We start from the raw sequence: 19,388 nt of genomic DNA on the forward strand, positions 1-19,388 counted from the left end.
GTGGACCAGTTAAGGTCTTCTCAAGGGCGCAATGCCACCTCCACCAGCTCCCTGGTGCGTTGTCACTAACTGGGTCACCCTCCGTGCCCCGTGGAGGTCAGACAGTCACCAGTTTACAGAGCGGCTCGTAGAGGTTCACCAGTCAGGCGTTATTGGGAGCCTGGACCCTATTTCCGCACCGGGGCGCTGAGACCGTTGTTGGGTTCTCAGCTCATCCGTGGAAGCACAGTGTGGCTGTCCTGACGCGTTTCCCTGCAGTGCACCTTCCGGTCCTTGCAAGCCACCTCCCCCAAAGCTCGGTCTTGATCTCGCTTTATTGGATTGGGTGGCCCATCCCAGCGGGCAGGACCCTCTGGAAGGTAGACGGTGCCCTGAACCTCCGCCTCATACGATGGCCGGTTCCTTGGGCTTCGTTGGTTTTCGGCGAAGCCCAGCTGGACACTGGGCACTGGGCCAGCTTTGCAGGAACGCAGCGGCCGTATCGTCATGACCCAAGAGAATGTGAGGGCGTCCCTGGCGCCCGTGGCCTGATCTGGGCTCGCGTCGCCCTGTGTGTCCCCATGCCTGAGGGTGGCTCTTACCAGATGACCCCTCTCGTGGGCGTGCTCGTGTCTCTGAATGCTCTAAACACATGGCCTTCCGTTCCAAAGCTCTGTCCTCTTGATCCTGGGTTTCCCCTACGTGAAAACATTCCTTCTCCATCAACGCTTACCTCCCTTGCCCCAAAACTTCTCAAACACCGATGGGGCTCAGCCTCTGCTCCCCTCTTTCTCTCCACCACACTGTTTTGCCTTGATCTTTGCTGCTGCTGCCTTTTATTCCATTAATGGAGCTAATGGAGCCTCTGAAAGGACACTGCATCCCTCCTGACTCTCTCGGGCAAGGTCCTACCCGTTAATGGCCCAGAAACCTCTTACTCTGGGCTTCGTTCGGTAATGGCCACCTCTTCCTCGCAGGTGTTGGAGAGGCAGCGCATTCATTTACTGTAAGTTTCCAGGCGTGATTACAGCACTGGGTCCCTGAAGACGTGCCCACTGTGTGTGCATTTGCTGGAGATGCCAAAACAAATATCACAGACTGGGCAGCTTAAGAAAAAAAAACAGACTTATTTTCTCATAGTCCTGGAGGCTGGAGTCCGAGATCCAGTGTCCCAGGGCTGGTCCCCCCGAGGCCTCTCTCTTGGGCGTGCAGATGGCCGTCTGCTCCCCGTGTCCTCACATGGCCGTCCCTCTGTGTGTGTCTGTGTCCTCACCTCCTCTTCTGATAAGGACACAGTTCTAATGGGTCAGGGCCCACCCTAGTGACCTCATGTCACCTTCGTCACCCATCTGCAAACACAGCCGCATTCTGAGGTCCTGGGGGTCAGGGCTTCATTGTACGTCTTTTTAGGGACACAGTTTAGCCCACAACAAGCTGTTAGCCAGTTTATTGTCTAAACATGGAATTTACTCTTCTCTATTACGAGGCCATCGCATGTCTAACAGGATACCCATATCTTACTATTTTCTGTTCACATAACCTCTGTGTATGCCGTGGGTTAACGTTTACAAACACCCCTGATATGTGTACCGGGTCTGCACATCAGTCCGTACACATGTTTGCTTGTCTCCACGTGTGAATACCTACATATACATACCCGTATCCTGAGGCGCCCCCGTGCCCACATCCTGTCACCTGCGCACCCCTGCCCCCCGCGTCTCTCAGCCACCGCCGTGTCCCCGCAGGTTCTGGACGTGCCACGACGAACGCTTCCTGTACATGCTGATGGAGTTTGTGCCCGGCGGGGAGCTCTTCAGCTACCTGCGGAACCTAGGGCGGTTCTCCAGCAACGCCGGGCTCTTCTACTCGGCCGAGATCGTGTGTGCCATCGAGTACCTGCACTCCCGAGAAATCGTCTACAGGGACCTGAAGCCGGAAAACATCCTCCTGGACCGAGACGGTCACATCAAGCTCACCGACTTCGGGTTCGCCAAGAAACTGGTAGACAAGTAAGTGACCGTTTCCGCCCGTTCTCTGGGTGATCTGCTTCCCTTAGCGTCGTGTGCTCTGGGCTCATCCAGCGTGTCCCAAGTGACAGGATTTCCTTCTGCTGTATAGACGAATGAGAGTCCATTGCACATATATCATGTTTTCTTGATCGGTTCACTGCCCACTGGACAGTTAGGTTGCATCCATGTTTTGGCTTTTGTGAATGAAACTGCAGTGCACACAGGGGTGCAGACATCTGTTTGAGACCCTGATTTCAGTTTCTTTGGATAAACACCCAGGAGTGAAACGGCTGGAGGACATGCTAGTCCTAGTTTTAATGTTTTGAGGAACTGTTTTCCATCGTGGCTGCACCCGTTTGCAATCCCACCAACAGAAAAGGGTTCCCTTTTCTCCACGTCTTCACCAACACCTGTTATTGCTTGTGTTTTGATGATAGCCATTTTGACCGGTGTGAGGTGACATAGCTCAAGTTAGCTTTGCTTTTTATCAAAATTAGACGCACGTACCTTGAGTCAAGGAGCTGTCTCTCCATCCCTCCCAACATTTTCCATTCTCAGATGACAACCCCTTTCAACTCTCAGGTCTGCCCATCATCCAGCTTTCCTGGCGCATCTCTTGGGCAGCTTCCAAGAGTGTACTGTGTTCTCTCCCCGCCCCCTTTAGTTCCTGTGGGTTCCACTTAAAACGTGTCTTAAAGTCGTTTTCCCTTGTGTTTTGGGCGTGGGTAGAGCTGCATTTGCTTAGTTCACCATCTTTGCAAGAAGGGAGTACGCATTGAAAAATGTCGAGGGCACCTTTATGCCGTTTTAAAAAAATGGTATCTTGCTTTTTATTTCTTGTAATAACAAAAAAAAAAAAGTCCACTCGGTGAACCAAAAACTGGTTGTAGCGTTTCCTTATGTAAATAAAGGCCGAGAACGTACACTATGCATCGGTAAATATTTGTGTTTCGGATTCATTCTGAAACTAGGATGTCGAATTCCAAAAGTGGAATTCCTGGGACAAATGTTCTCATCGTTGTGAAAATCAAGCAGAGAGTTGATTTTATTCGGAATCGTGACCTAAAATAGTCTTACACAGTTCCGTACAAATACCTTTTGGCTTAATGCACCCCAGTGACCCAGACTGCTCTATTGAATTGGAAAGATGTTTGTAAGTAATGTGTATAATTAAATAATACATAACGTATAAAAGCCCCGTGTTCAGCCTAAGTGGGGCTAACGCACTTGCAAAGCCCTGGGCGTTGCATTTTCTCAATTTTAGTGCCTTGGTCTGCGGAACGTGTATTGTGTCCCTCAGGAATAATGCAGCCTTGACTATAAAGAATACAAGAAACCCTCTTAATATTTTATTAAAAAACTTTTTTTATTAGTCAGTTACAGTTGGCATTCAATATTGCTTTAGTTTCAGGTGTGCAGCACACATCCTCAGCAAACTATTAGCAAACTAAATTCAGCAATGTCTTCAAACGATCACACACCCCGATCGAAGGGGATTTACTCCTGGGATGCAAGTGGGTTCAATATCCGCAAATCAATGAACGTGAGATGCCATGCAAGCAAAATGACGGATGGAAAGCACTCTTAGTAGTTTAAACTCCATGCATTTAAGCCAGGAGCACCCCTTACAGGAGGCACCGGGGGGACTGCTCTTGGGCCCTAAACAGTTGATTTGAATGCAATTCTAGATTTTTAGTTCCAAGAAATGAGTAAAAGGGAAGTGTGTCAGGGTGAGTGATGAAATTTTGTTATTTTGTATGTTGGTCCTTTCCATCACATTCTAATTGTCTAGGGGTTTGGTTTTGTTTGGGGGTTTTGCTGTTGTGTTTCTTGTCGCTTCCATCCCCTAATAAGATGTAAGCTTACTTCCTCGTATCTCCAGTTGCCCCCCAAAGGGTCTTAGTATAATTAGGCATTAAAGAGAGACACCCCCCAGACAGAGCCAGAGAGAGACTGTGCTAATATTGCTAAGGCCATCGCAGCTGCTGATAATAACGTGCACTCCTAAAATTGTTGCTCTGGACAATTTTAGCCATTAATGTTCCTAAAATGTTGCTTTATCTACAACAGCGCTGTCCAGTACTAATAACCTCACATTTTATTTAAAATGTTCAAGTAATCGTGTTTTAAAAAGTAAAACATAAGTGTAATTTTAATAATAGGGTCTATTTAATTCAATGTATACCTAGTACGACCTTTTCAACATAGCTAGCCCTATAAATAAGTTGAGCGTTTCCATGCATTTTTTGATCGTAAGATTGGGAAACCCCAAGGACACATGTTTAATCCTCACGGGACGTCTCAATCCGGGCACCAAATTTTCATAAGAAATACTTGATGTTAATTTAGCGTCCAGAAACAGTCACAGTTGGCAGAAGGAGATTCAGAAGCTCTCCAGAAATCCCTGAACGTGTGTCAGTAACTGCGTAGAGTTTTTGTTTTTACATTTTAAATAGTTAAATTAGATTAAAATTTGAACTCCTCAGCACATTCAAGGGCTCCCGGTGGGACAGGCAGACCTGGAAAACTTACGCCTGTTGGCCTGTGTGGAAACGTCTGCATTTGTGGTGGAAACCTTGATTTTAGGGGGCTGTTTTTCACTCAATGACTTATCTCTCTGATGGCTTTTAGAAACGGGTCACCCTGTGAACTCTTCGTGATACAGTTAAATTCCATCAGATTTTCCCCTATAGAACTTCATGGATTATATTTCTAAGAGTAAAGCACATAAAAACGAGGGGCCTTTCCATAGACTTGTGGGGTTTTTTTCCCCAACTTGGTTTAGTTTAGAATATTGGTGCATTTGTGCTGCCCCCTACTGGCAGCATGTGGTATAGGCTGTACCGTTGCTTTTTTGTGTTTTTTTTTTTCATTTTATTTGGAAGTCTGATTCCAATGAACCGGAAAACAACAACAACAAAATGTTTCACATACTCACTTGATTATAAGTTTGGCAAACCATGTTCCTGTCCATTATATCCATTTAAGATGAAATAAATGAGGTCAGTTCAGAACATAACATCAAACCATTAATTTACTTAATGAACAGGCTGTCTTTTGGGAAAGAAAACCTTGTTACCATCGTGATACATTGTTTTTAGAAAGAACTTCATCTTTCTAATCATGGGGAGTGTAGTTTGAGAAAATATGTATTTGGTATTTTTTCTGCTTTTCATTTTTCTTGTATTAAACTGTTTTGCATACATTCTATTTACCAAAAAAAAAAAAAGAGCCCTCCTAAAATATTTAGGGACAAGCTATACAATTATTGTTGATTTTCTAAAATGGTCAAGAGAAGCTCCTGACATATTTAAATTTGATCTCCTAGGTAGAATACATAGCATTCCTTTTCTGATAGGGGGTCTCCCTCTGTGAACAGACCCTTTGTAGTTATTCTACTGTAGTTTTTGTTGTTGTTTTTTTAATGGACATGTTAAATTGAATACTATCTTTCAGATTTTCATTTTGGGCATCTTGCTACAGATAACACACATCCCACTCTTTTCCAATTGTTACCGAACATTGAAACACACACAAAAGTAGAGATAAAACATTTACATTAAATCTTTGTGTGCCTCTGACCCAGCCAGCCTCCATAGCTATCAAAGCTTTGCAACCTCATTTGATCTTTCTACCTCTTGCGTTTTTGTTTCTGGATTTATTTTCAAGCTAGTACCCACCGTCCTCTCTCTAACAGATAATGAACTTTAAAAAAGTAACTTGGACAGTGTAGTGGCATCTTCCAAAATTAAAGACAAAAATCCTTGATGTCATGCGGACACCCAGCCAACGCGCAAAATCCTAGGGTCTCTAACAAATGTCTTTTTCTTCCCTGCAAACCAAGGTTTCTCCTTTGCCTTTGGCTGATCTGCGTCTCACTTTGATTTAATCCATCAAGTTCACGTTTTTCCCTCTCTTTTTGCCATTTATTGATCAAATACACTGGACCGCTTGCCCCATAGGAAACCCTACAGTCTAGATTTGGCAGGTTGCTTCCTCGTAGTGTCGTTTACCTCCGTTCCTCTGTCCCCAGTACGTCTTGTAAACTGGTGGTTAGTTGTATGGATTGATTAGATCCAGGATTCTCCCTCCGTCTCTCTCTCCCTCCCTGTCGTTTCTGAGTGACAGATAGTGTTGTGTTTTCCTTGTTGCTTTTGCATCCTAGCAAGAAGCCCAGGGTTCCTCCTTGTCCTCCTGTAAGTGCTGTGTGACTGGAGATGGCCACCCTGTGAGCTCCAGTGTCACCAGCCCAGCCAACATTAAGCCTGTGGCTAGAGGGTCCACCAGTGCCCTGCTCTGGCATTGCAGGAGCGATGGCAAAATGCTGATCTTCTCACGCTGTCATCCCTCCTGCATTCCTTATCTGGAATTCTTCTAGTAAAACAAAACAAAGCAAAACAAAAACCCCACTTCCCCTCATCGGCCCGTTGCGTGACCTTGAAATACCCTCTTTGACAAGAGGCAGGATGCCTGCTCCATTGTTTCACATGATCGTCGTGTTTTTAAAACCGTGACCTGGGGCGTTAGTGACCTCAGATGGTGCCAGTGCGTTTTTTTTTTCTTTTAAATATTGCTGTACAGTCAGAAAACTTGATGTTAGGATGTTGCCACAGCTGCCGAGGGGTAGTACCTTCCAGCTTCCAGGCCAGTTTCCTCTCCATTCCCATGAGCTCCCGATAGCGGGAACACCGCAAGCAGCTGTTGGGAATGAAAGGTGCCTAAGGGGATAGTTGCTTCTGTCGGCCCCCAGATAGTTCCAAGCTGGTGAGCTTGGGCTGTTACTGCTCCTGTTGGCCTCGCTTTGCTCGTCTGTGAAGTAAGGAGAACTGTTCGTACCCCGTAGGGTTGTCGGGGAGAATGGATGGGTCTGCTCATTCGGACGTGTTTCCTTACACCAGTTCCTGGTGTCTAGTAAGCGCTGAGCAGACATCCGTGCTTCTGCCTTTGTGATCCCCACAGTCACCATCATTATCATGGCCATTATTGTTATTCTGTCGTCATTATCAATCCGATAACCATCATCATCAGCACCATCACCACCATCACCATTATTATTGTCATTATCAATATATAACCATGCTATGGACAGAATTGCACCCCTCCAAAATCCGTGTGTTAAAGCTCTAACCCCCAATGTGATGATATCAGGAGCTGATGCCTTTAGGACGTAATAAAAGTTTCATGAGGTCACGAGAGGGGGGTCCTAATCCCGCAGGATTGATGAGCGTTAAGAAATTCATTTCTCGCTGTTCTGAAGGCTTGACATGCAAGATCAGGGTGCTGGCCCATTAGTTCCTGGTGGAGTTCCCTTCCTGGCTTTCAGGCGGCCTGCCCACCGTGTGCTCACGTGACACACGTGCCCGTCCCCGCCCCATTCCTTTTATAAGGACACCGGTCATTGAGTTAGTCCCGTCGTAATCCAGTATGACCTCATTTCAAGTTGATTACATCTGCAAGCGCCTGTTCCCAGGTACGATGCCATGTATACGCACTGGGGTTTAGGACTCTTGGGGGGCCACAGGTCACCCCCGTACACGTGCCCTGGAAGGCAGTGGGGCATTGAGGTCACCTGAACATGTGACATCTGTCCTTGACGGAGAATCCCATCTTTCCTTGGCCACCGCGCTCCCCTTCCCCGCCTGCCGCAGCGGACCTGGTAACAGTGAGCAAACTAAGAGCAGTGGTGTCGTCTTGCGTTCTGTCCCTGAGCCAAGTGAGCAAAAAGGAGATAAGACTGGGGACAGGCTGGGGACATGGGTAATTCAGAGCCCCGACCAAGCGGCAGTGGCGTCCCAAGTACACCCAGGGCTCTCGGTCCCGCCTTCACTTGTGTCCAGCAGTCCGAAGCTCTTTATAGCCGCGTCTGCCTCCCTGTACCTCCCGTAGGACTTGGGAGTCTTTGCAGGAATCCCCTACTCTGACGAGGGCCAGGCAACCTGAGGCTACGTAGAAACTGGAAATTCGTACAGCCCGTGCCCCTTCCCCTGGGACGGAGCCCAGAAGAGACTCACCTTTCCAAATGTAAGGGGAGACGCTGTATCTCCTGCAGGTACAGTTACCTGTGGCCAGCTCCACCTGGTCTTAGTATCAGCCAAGAGTGAGGCTTCCAGCTACCTGCAGAGCCGACCTCGGATGTGCTACCAGGTGTTTAACAGGATGGTTTAATGCACATTATGAAGCGATCACCACCAGCCATCCCGTCACACAGTATAACCGTTCTTTACGGGACGGTGACAACACTTCAGGCCAACGCTCTTAGCAAATCTCAAGGATATAGGCACCATATTATTAGCTGTCATCACTTTGCTGTACGTTAGGTCCCCACACATTATTCATCCTACAGCTGAAAGCTTAGTCTTTGACCAACATCCCTCCATATCCTGCGCCCCACCCCCGCCCCTGTGTCTGTTCTCTGTGTCTGTGAGTTTTACTGTTTCACACCCCACATGGAAGTGAGAGCGTACAGTAGTTGCCTCTCTGCATCTGGCTTGTTTTGCTTGTCAGCCTGTGGACTTCAAGCCTGGTCCAGCCACGTTGTTAGAAACGGCGGGATTTCCTGTTCGTGGCGAGTAATATTCCCTTGCGTATATATCCAACTTTTGATCCATTCATCTCTCGATGGCCACTCAGGGCACTCCAAGTCTCGGCTACTCTGAAGGTTGGGGGACATGGGAGGACACGGCACAGCAGATATCTCTTGGAGGTCTTGGCTTCTGTTGTTTTGGAATAAATATCCAGACGTGGAATTGCTGGGTCCTGGTTTTCAATTTTTGGGGGACCCTCCGTACTGTTGGCTTCTCATCATGGCTGCACTCTGGAGTTGTCTTCTGATCCGGACACCAGCTATGGGGTTAGGGTTCACCTGCATGACCTCAGGTTAACTTGATTCCCTCTGTCTAGAGTCTGTTTTAAAATCAGACGACAGTTTTCACCCAGCCCCCTGACCCCCTCCCACCTGGCAACCACCAGTCTGTTCTCTGTATCTGTGAGCCTGTTTCTGTTTTGTTGTTTTTCTATTTTTATTTTTATTTATTTATTGTTTATAGCTGAGCTATCCTGCCACCTGTTGGCAGCTCAGCGGCTGCTCAGCTCGGGCCGGGACTCAAACCGCTGTTGCTCAGAGCTCACACGCTTGAGCGTGATGTTCACCAACTGAGCCACTCGGCTGCCCCCTGTTTTGTTGTTTTGTTTAGATTCCACATATGACTGAAACCATATGGGATTTGTTTTTCTCTGTCTGATGTCTCTCCCTCAGCATAATACCCTCCAGGTCCACCCATGCTGTGGCGAATGGTAGGACTTCATTCTTTTTCGTGGCTGAATAATATTCCACTCTTTGCACGGACTGCATTTTGCTCATCCATTCATCAGTTGATAGCTTTCTACCCTTTTTTTTTTTTTGAAGTGAGGTATGTGAATACAATGACACATACCGTTGCATTTGTTTCAGGTGTACCCTGTAATGATTTCATACCTGTATTTATTGCAAAATGGTCGCCAGAATAAGTCTGGCTAACAAGCATTACCTCACTAGCTACAGTTATTTTCTTGTGATGAGGACTTTGAAGATCTGCTCTCCGAGCCGCTTTCAAATAAACAATACAGCATTGTCACCTGGAGTTACCATGCTCTACAGAGCATCCTCAGGACTCCTTCATCTTGTAACTGGACGTTTGTCCCTTTTTCAGCTTTTTACAGGTGACTTTTTTCTTAGCCAACTCCCCTCCCCACCAGTGATATAGACAAAGGAGGAGACAGTTAAGAAAATCAGTCTTGGGCCGGCCGAGTGGCGCGATGGTTAGGAACTGACTTGGGACGCCAGAGGGCCCCGGTTCGGATCCCACATATGAGGGCCAGTGACACTGCCCTCTACAGCTAAGATGCTGAACAACAGCTCAACCTGGAGCTGGGCTGCCATGAGTTGCCGGCGACGGCGTAGGCTGCAGTCCCTGTGGCAGTGGGTTGCCGTGGGCTACCGTGTGTAGCCAGCAGCCGCAGTGAGCGGCCATCCAGAAGCCGGCGACTGATCTGCCTCGCCCAGGAAGAGCGCAATGATGGTGCCAACTTGGGCCAGTGAAGCAACGTCCTCCACAACTAGACTGAAGAACAAAACGACATCAACTTGCCTGTTCCCCTTCCACCAATTCCCCAGCACTGTTCCCATCCCCCCAATTCACCAATAAAAATCTTTAAAAAAAAAAAAAAGAAAATCAGTCTTGTGTTTTCCATCCAGCACAAAATTTAGAGATGTCCGCAGACACGTGACACATCTGTAGGTTTTAATGAAACGCTGTGACTCTTTTTTGAGTATAAAGACAGTTGTTTTATAAGGAGAGAAAGGAACAGCTTCTCCCCACCCCTGCTGTGAAAAAGAGAGATTTCAGGCCTCACAGGAACGGATGACCGGAATAAAAACAAACAGGGAAAACAAACGGCCAACCAGAAAACTCCGTGTCTCTGCTGGGTCCCGCTTGGCTACCCCGTTGTGCTCTAGGTGGCGCTAGAAGCTCATTTTTTTTTTTTTTGCAAATCTCTTGTCCTCTGCAGAGAAAAGCCCTTCCTCACCTCTCTGCTCTGTGTAACCCCCAAATAGCCTCATGTCCCTGAGCCTAAGGACTTCGGAAACCCTCAAAATGACAGCAGAACCCACACACGTCTTTTTTATTTTAATATTAAGATACATGGAGGTATTTTACTATATTTAAAATTTAAACCCCAAAATAATGAGGTAAGATTAGGCAAGATAGTTTCTTTATTTATTTTTTATTTTTACTTTTGGAGGGAACGGTCGACTAGAACTAATACTGAATTTTTTTTTTAATGACCTTTTGAGAATAGTTTTAGATGGACAGAAAACATGATGCCGAAAGTTCCCACACAGCCCACCTCCCGAGCGCCCTGTCGCTAGCGTCTTACGTTTGTCACAATTGATGACCAGAGTTGATACGTTATTATTTACTAAACTCCATACTGTGTTGAGAGTGATTCAGGAGCTCGTGAACCTCTGAGTCCGGGTGCGTGAATTCTTGACTTCTTCTTTTAGATGCCATTTCATAGGAAGCCGGGCTCTGCCTTGTCAGGTGTTGGGTGACAATGACAGTGTCCTGCAGCAAGAACAAAGGGCACCGATGCTGACAAGGCCGCTCCTTAGGTTCTGTCCGGGTCCCCGAGGGGGCAGGCCAGCTGAGACCGGCTCTGTCTGCATCCAGGACAGGGTATCCCCAGGGTGGGCCCTGGGAACGGCCGGGGTCGGTTTCGTCTCGCTGTAGCGTTCGGTGTTTCTCATGGGCACCCACTGCATCGCCCAGCCCGGCTGAGTTTTGTGGCCGCCCTTCTTTCTCCCCAGGACGTGGACCCTCTGTGGGACGCCCGAGTACCTGGCCCCCGAAGTCATCCAGAGCAAAGGTCACGGCAGAGCGGTGGACTGGTGGGCGCTGGGCATCCTGATATTCGAGATGCTGTCGGGGTAAGTAAGGGCTTCCCCCTTCCGCCTTCACTCGCCCTGCGTCTGTGAGCCCCGAGCACGGGACAGATATTTGGGATGTGGTCCCGCGGCAGTTTTCTACGGCCAGTGGTGCGACAGGCGATGCAGGCTGTGTTCATAACAGCAAACACACAGGCTGGTTTCGTGAAGGATCAGCCGTGTGCGCCTGTGGAGGTCTTGATCCCGTCTGAAAATGTCCCTGTCGGTCTTCCGGGAATGTGACATTCACCTTCGACAGGGGACTGTTTTTGGAGCTGGGACACGGACGGGCTGGATAAACCCAAATCAAACACAGTTTAGAGCTTTCTGAACGAACAGCGTGTCCGGGAGGAAACGGGGCGCTTTCCTAACATCGCATTCCAGCGTTGCAGGAGAGAATGGGAAGGTCGTGTCTCCCCCTGGCCCAGGGACAGATACCGGCGAGGTGGACCGTTGGTCAGGGTGTCATCAGACTCCATCGTCGAGGCTGGCTTACGAGTCAGACATGTCTGATGTTCCTGTACCAGAAACGGAAAGCAAGGAGGACCTCACCCTCCTTCTGTGGGTGAAAAGCTCTCGTCGGCGTTCAGACCGCCAGCCGGGAGGCGCCCAGGACACCAGCGGGGGCCCTTGGACCAGCTGCCTCTCTGCCTCCTTCCTGTCGTATGTCCTTCTGTCTTCAGCGTGCGTGTTCCCTGCCCGCGACTCACAGATGCACCAAGCTTGCTTCTGGTTGGAGCAAAAGCCAGCCCGTGCCACACCTGGGGGGTTCCACGCAGGGCAAGTCCAGAGGCTCTTACCAGGAAACCTTCCCTTTCGGTTGGAAAGGAGGATGGAAAGGGGCCGTCTTTTACACTGAGGGCGCGGCCGGCCTGAGTGGACCCTGGAAACCTGGGTTCATTGTCTGTCTGTCTACCATCCATCTCCGCGTATTCCTAAGTCAGCTACCTTTGTATCCATCCACTTGTCATCTGTCTATCATCCCTGTCTATTACCTGTCAATCTGTCATCCCTATTAGCATGTATGTATGATGTAGTTATCTATCATCAATCATTGCTATCCTATTTATCTACCATCTATTATCTATCATTTCTATCTGTCTATGTATCTATCTCTTTATCTACGTATCTACCTATCTATTTATGTATCTATCATCTATGTATCTATCTATCATTTATCTATCTATTATCATTTATCTATCATTTATCATCTATCATTGATCTATCATCTATCATGTATCAATCTATCATTTATCTATCTATATCTACCATGTGTCTAGTCTTTTGAATTTTCCGTTATATTTACTCAAACATTTCTAGTGAATCACATAGAACCACATTTCTTAATGTATACCGTAGCCCAGGAAGACCCCAAGCAAAGAAAAAGGTTAAAGTAAATCACATATAGGGTCAATCCTTCAAGCAGGTACAGCAGTGGTAAATATGCTCCCATATCCATCCGCGTCTCCTCAAGACGCCAGCACCACGTTTTCCTGCTGGAATTTTACGGCCACTGGAGGGCAGTGCAGCCTGCAGACAATTGAACTCTGGCTCTGGTGGTATTTAAATTGATGAGGTCCACGTGTTTTCTTTGTCTTTATTATCAGGGTAGAATACAATATTACAGAGCATAATATGTGCTATGACTAGTAGATATGTGATGTGATAGCAAAAACAATATTATGGCGTGATATGCTGTTGAACATGATGGACTATAATAGAAAATTATTAGAATAAAATGAGAGTATAATGTTAGGCTATAGGAGAGTTATTCCATTCGGGTTATTCTATAAAGTAATGATTAGAATTATAAGAATATGACTAGGATATAATATTTGACTATATTACGGTATTAGAAAATAGACTTTTTGTTATTGTAATCGAATAGGAGCTATAGGATATTCTAATGGTCTAATAGAATAATACTAGGAATAGAATAGGAAATAATATAATTCGAAACTGATACATTGTTAAGCTCTATTAGAATAACGGGCTGTGAGTAATTAAAGCTTCCCTACCCCAGAGGATAGTAAGCTACCCGTATCATTTCGTACGAGGCAGCTGGCTGTGTGTTCACAATAAGCATATTCCCGTTGTCCTCCGTTCCAGGTGGAGAAAGCCAGGTTTTCTGGGTGGATTTCTTTTCTTTTTTTTTTTAGCTGAGCCATCCTGCCACCTGTTGGCAGCTCAGCTCGGGCCGGGAATTGAACCGGCGACCCCGGTGCTCAAAGCTCGCACTCTTGGGCGCACAACTTCTTAACCAGCTGAGCCACTCGGCCGGCCCAGGGTGGATTTCTTGAGAGCCATCCATCCTGGCACACACTGCAACCCTGCCTCACCCTTCCTGCCAGCCTCAGCCGTCACCTGGCCCCCTTCCGAATTTCCCCACTGTTTCATCCAGCTGATTGCTGCTGCCCGTGCCACCTTTCCCTGGCAGCAGCCCACAGCAGCCAGGCCACGTCACCCCTCCCCGGGGCCTTGCAGCTCTCGAGTGCCAAGACCCAGAGCTCCTTAGATGAGGCTCTGAGGTGGCCTGTACGAGATACGACCACCCCACATGGTGGCCAGGCCCCTCTTCCGGATTCGCTGGGCGTCCTGTTGCCTCATGTCACCAGGCGCCTGCAGGGTGTTCCCTTGGCTCAATGTCCCCCTGTCTCCAGCTGGCATATTCGGTTTCCATTTTCTATATTTGCACCCTTTGCAGGATCAGGCGAGACGCTGCTTTTGTCTGTTCGTTTCTGGCTTTCACGGCTTGATTAGGTCTTTTATGCAGTCTAAGAAAAACCCAGTCGTGGGGTAAACCCTGCTGTGTGGTGATGGCGTGTGAGCGTAGCACGAGCGGCATTTTACTTTTTATGGAATGAGAAATGTTGACGTCAGATGTGACATGTCTGGCGCATTCCGGAACAAAACCATTCACGGGCTTATCACACCCATCCTTGCAGAGAGTTGAACCCCACGAACCAGTTTTTAGGGAAGATGAGATTTGTCTGCGTTTAGAGCCGCACCCACGTGGAACCTTAGCCAGACCCTAAAAGTCTTCAACAACCGTCTACCCTAAAAGTCATTACGTTTCTAAAACTTATTAACACTCCTAAAAGCTATCAACTCCGACGAGCGTTCATCTCCGTGGGTTACATCTGTCTCTGCTGACGGCGTTGGAAACGAAAACTTGAAGATATATAGCTGTCTATGTCATTTACATAAAATAATAATAAACTCACTAACAATGACCCCAAATAGGATTTTTAATGGAAAAACCACTCTACTTCCTACAATTAAAAATACTTAGAAGAGTGGCCTTGTTTCAGTACGTTTGCTAATCTCTTGAGCATCCGGGCCACTGGGGTTTTCCTGTCGTCTGACGTGCCCCGCCTGGTATGCTGCGTTGTTTTGGTGGAGGTATATGAGGAAAATACACCCACCTTCAGAGTCAAAGCTCCTAGAGAGAAAGGCCTTGGGGAACCCCGGGGTTCCCTGGGACCCCACTTTGGGAATCACGCTGGGCATGCCCCAGACAGGGTGCCCTGGGACTCCATCTTACTCTGTACTGTCCCCCAACGCTTGCAGAGCCTGGTGCTCTGTTCTTCCACTCCTCCTGCCTCCACTCCGTTCTTCCGTCTCCAATGCCAGCCATCCCGTGTTTTTCCTGAGGAATGCAATTTTTTTATCCCCGCCTATCCGGGCGCGGATCTTTGAGAAAGACGTCAGAACAGTGTAATATTGCAGCAGCTCCCTTTCTGTTCTGTCTCCAGAAACTCCTTCGTGTTTTCCTCGAACCCATGCCAAAGGACCTGCCTCCCAGTGCCAGCTCCCCGTTTTAATACTGTGGGCAGAGAAAGCGCTTGGCTGATAGCTTAGGGTCAAGTGTCTCTAACGGGGGCCTCAGGGTGTGGCGGGGTTCTGAAGAGGAACATGGGGTTACAACGGCTATGGCACCTCTTCCTGGACAGCCCATTTTACTGGGCGATTTAGGTCGGCAGAGCGGGTACCTACGAGTGGTGATGGACAGATGGATGAAGAAAATGCCAAAACGGTCGTGAATTTCAAAGATGAAATTCTTGAGGCTGCCGACTTCTGAGCTCATTGTGTTTCCAAGTCCACCTCTCCCTGTAGGTAACTCAGCCGCTTACACCATCCGTCCCCTACAACGAGCACGCATCACCTGTTTGTTAATAATCAGAGTGTGTGTTGCATTTAACACAGACACATGAGGAATTCTTAGGCCATTTTGCACTCACCCAGGGGACGGTTTGTTCTCTATGTTTATCCTTTCTGGAAAGCTCTGCTGTTTTCTTTTTCTTTCTTTCTTTCTTTCTTTTTTTTTCCTCCCCTGCTCATTCGACTCCTGCTAACATGCCTTTCCCATGATACAGTCACGGGATGCCTGGATCCCAGGAGGGCTTTGTTTGATATTCTTCGTCAGTGTGTTTAGGTCTGCATGACACGTTTTCTCATGATGTTTAATGTTCCGTTTCCCAACGTTGAACGTTTCCCCGATGAAGTCACCCGGCTGACTGTACTCAGGGCCGCCACCCAAGAGCGAGGAGTCGGGTCCCCCAAGCCTGGCTGGAGAGAGCGTCTGGCAGACGGCACGGAGGGCAGACACGGGAGTCAGCAGCTGAGAGGTGACCGAGTGGATGACCGTCCACACGGAGACTTCGACTACCCCGCCCGGGCTGCATCGCTTCTTATTACGCGGTAGCTCGTGAGTCTAGATGCACAAGCAGACAAACAGCTGTAGTTAGGAGACCTTACAGTCGGAGACTCGAAGAGGTGCGGCCGTCACCTTCTCAACACTGCCTCTGTTCACGCCACAGTGTGAACCCGAGCATCTGAGATGTTACTGAAGACAGATGGGCTACTTCATGTCGCGCCACCCAAGGCTGCAGCTGGACGTTTCTTTGAGAGCTTCTGTCTTCCCAATTAACCTACCTCCTCTTCCTCCTGATTTCTATTTGTGTCCTCCGTCATTCAGTTCCTCATTTTTTCCTTCGATTTTTCCAGTCCTCCCTAATGTGCTTGGAGCCTTAACGTGTACACTCTGTGCGTGACCACAAACATGGTGGCTTCAACAACAGAAGTTTATTTTCTCTCAGTCCTGGAGGCCAGGAGGCTGGCACCACGCTGTCCCAGGGCCACGCTCCCTCCGGAGACCCCAGGGGACGGTCCCTCCTGCCCCGTCCAGCTCCTGGGGGCTCCAGGCGTCCCTGGTTGGGCGGCCGCCTCCCCCCGTCTCTGCCTCTGTCTCCACGTGGCGTCCCCTCTGTGTCTGTGTCTCTCCTCTTCTGTCCCTGATAAGGACACTGTCATTAGGGTCAGGGCCCCCCTGATCCAGGACGACCTCTTCTCAGATCCCTCACTCAGTCCCATCTGCAAAAACCGTGTTTCCAGATAAGGTCTGACTCACGCATTTTCCGGGTCAGAATGTGGAGACGTCTTGTTGGAGGCCACCATCCCACCCACTGTACTCGGGGATGGATTTGGAACCGACGAGGGACCATCTTTGCTCATTGAAATTTCCACCTCTGACCAGGATGTCATGTGAAAACTCCAATTATCTGCGATATTTTAATGGCTTGTTTCACCAGAATTACAGGACCTCGTCCTGAAGAAGCTAGGTCGAGGTTATGCTTTTGAGTTGAGGGTCTTTTGCCCAAGAGGAGTCAGTATTAAAAGTAGAACTTGTGCTGAACGGCACATAGGTAACTTCTAGATTTATTGGTTAACTTCTAGATTTTCTTGGTCTTTACCAATTTAAGTATATTTCTAGGTTAGCTTATTTCTGATTTTATTTTCCTACTTCCAGATATTAGAAAACGTAGGTCTGTTGGTTTCTTTATCAGGATTACAATCTTATTTCTGGGAACTCTGGCCCAGACAGTACATAAGCGCATGGGTTTGGCCGTGTACCAATGAAACTTTATTGACAAAACCAGGCCGGGGGCCATAATTTTCAACTCCTGGGCCACATATTTGCGCCCCAAGTCTCACACACTGGAAACCAGCCTTGTTGCCACCTCCCAACGTATAATCTAGGTGAATCCATCTACAGAACTGTGGAATTTCAGGTATTGGCTTCTATGAAATTATACACTACTGGAGCCAGGAAAAACAAAAAATAGGATACTGTGTGTAACGCATCCTCTTCCATTTGATCTGTGCACATTTATTGAGCACCCACTGTGTGCCACATACGTGTGCCATACATATAAGCATCCACTGTGTGTCACATATGTCTGCCATACATATAAGCACCCACTGTGTGCCACATACTTGTGACATACATATAAGCACCCACTGTGTGCTCTATGTATGACGAATACAGACGTCCACTCATGGTCTAGTGCAGTGGTTCTCAACCTTCCTAATGTCGCGACCCCTGAATACAGTTCCTCATGTTGTGGTGACCTCCAACCATAAAATTATTTTCGTTGCTACTCTATAACTGTCATTTTGCTACTGTTATGAATCGTAATGTAAATATCTGATATGCAGGGTGCATTTTCATTGTTACAAATTGAACATAATTAAAGCATAGTGATGAATCACAGAAACAATATGTAATTATATATTGTGAAATTTTTATTTCTAATTACAAATAAATGAAATTTTGTCTTGAAGCCTGGAGACGGATAGAGGAGCGGTGTCTCGGTTCCTAAGACCATCGAAAATATGTGTTTTCCGATGGTCTTAGGCGACCCCTGTGAAAGGGTTGTTCGACCCCCAAAGGGGTCGCGACCCACAGGTTGAGAACCGCTGGTCTAATGGGACTGACACGTTTAATGCCTCAGGAGGTGTCACAATAGCTGGTCAAATGGTGTCACCGTGGCTGCCCCATCTCCACGGGCGTTTGCTGTGCCTCAGGCTGCAGCTTTGCCTGTTAGAACCGTCCCTTCCCGGTGTGTCCTCTGATAGGACCACAGCAGGCGAGGAAAGGGTGCACGGGAAGTCACTTCCGCCCTGCGTCTGCCAAGCAGAAATAGCAGTGGTTCCAACATGGGGATTTTTCCATACTTGCCGCCCGCTAACCACACATGTTTACTTTCCCAACAGGTTCCCTCCGTTTTTTGATGACAATCCATTTGGCATTTATCAAAAAATCCTTGCCGGCAAAATAGATTTCCCCAGACATTTGGATTTCAATGTAAAGTAAGTAAAGTCTTTTCCCTCGTCTCCGGGCGTGTTTATTTGTAAAGCACCTAAAACTAGGAAGCCACCACCGAGGCGTGTGCTCGGCAGGGCACCGTATTGAATGACTCACTGCGCTGTGTGTAAACTCCGCTGGGCAGTCCATTTTCCCCCAAAAAGGGGAAAATGTTTCCATTACCTTGCAACAATGATACCCTGTTAGTGACTCTCAGCTGTGTTTTATGGCTTTTGAGATCGATGACATGTACAATTAGTGGACAAAGGCATTTGTTGTCCTATTGAATGAGAGAGCCAGTTGGGGATTTCACATGTAGGGTCCCGTCCTGTAGCCCGTGGTGTCGCTGCAGAAATATCGGCGGGTTTAGCAGACTTTCTCTTTTGTCTCCTGCTCAGAGCCTTTCCGTGTTTGAATTCCTCGTTCATGCTGAAAGTTTGAGTGATGAGTGTGTCTCTAGGAGAACTTTTGCATTGCTTCAGTGTTAGTAACCTTTGGTCTGCATTTCAGTAACTTTGTGGCCGTTGGGGGACAGGGGGAGAAAACGCTGTTTTTTTTTTTTTAAAAAAAAAAGATGTAAGAATGTTTTTAGCCATTTTGCCCCATAATGAGTCCTGGTTTCCAGCCGTTTCACTGTGTTTTCCAGGTGAGTGCATGGGCGCACCAACCCCTCCTGATGACAAAGTGGTGTTAATACATTTAGTTCAGGACTCAACTTCCATTTTTGCTGGCTTTTTTTTTTTAAGCTACCTATGGAAATTGAGTTCAGAGAAAACGTATTTCATGACAG

General features: G+C 47.7%; 1 protein-coding gene across 1 annotated transcript in view; it reads left to right on the forward strand.

Annotated features, from left to right (window-relative positions):
• The window catches only part of PRKX (protein kinase cAMP-dependent X-linked catalytic subunit), a 68,844-nt gene that overhangs the window by 33,548 nt on the left and 15,908 nt on the right, over nucleotides 1–19,388 (forward strand). The window contains exons 3-5 of the mRNA XM_019627104.1: nucleotides 1,725–1,988; nucleotides 11,335–11,454; nucleotides 18,508–18,603. Coding sequence (XP_019482649.1) covers nucleotides 1,725–1,988; nucleotides 11,335–11,454; nucleotides 18,508–18,603 — 480 coding nt within the window. The remainder of the gene's footprint in view (nucleotides 1–1,724; nucleotides 1,989–11,334; nucleotides 11,455–18,507; nucleotides 18,604–19,388) is intronic.

This window comes from Hipposideros armiger, unplaced genomic scaffold, assembly GCF_001890085.2.
Source record: "Hipposideros armiger isolate ML-2016 unplaced genomic scaffold, ASM189008v1 scaffold_709, whole genome shotgun sequence".
NCBI lineage: Eukaryota > Metazoa > Chordata > Mammalia > Chiroptera > Hipposideridae > Hipposideros > Hipposideros armiger.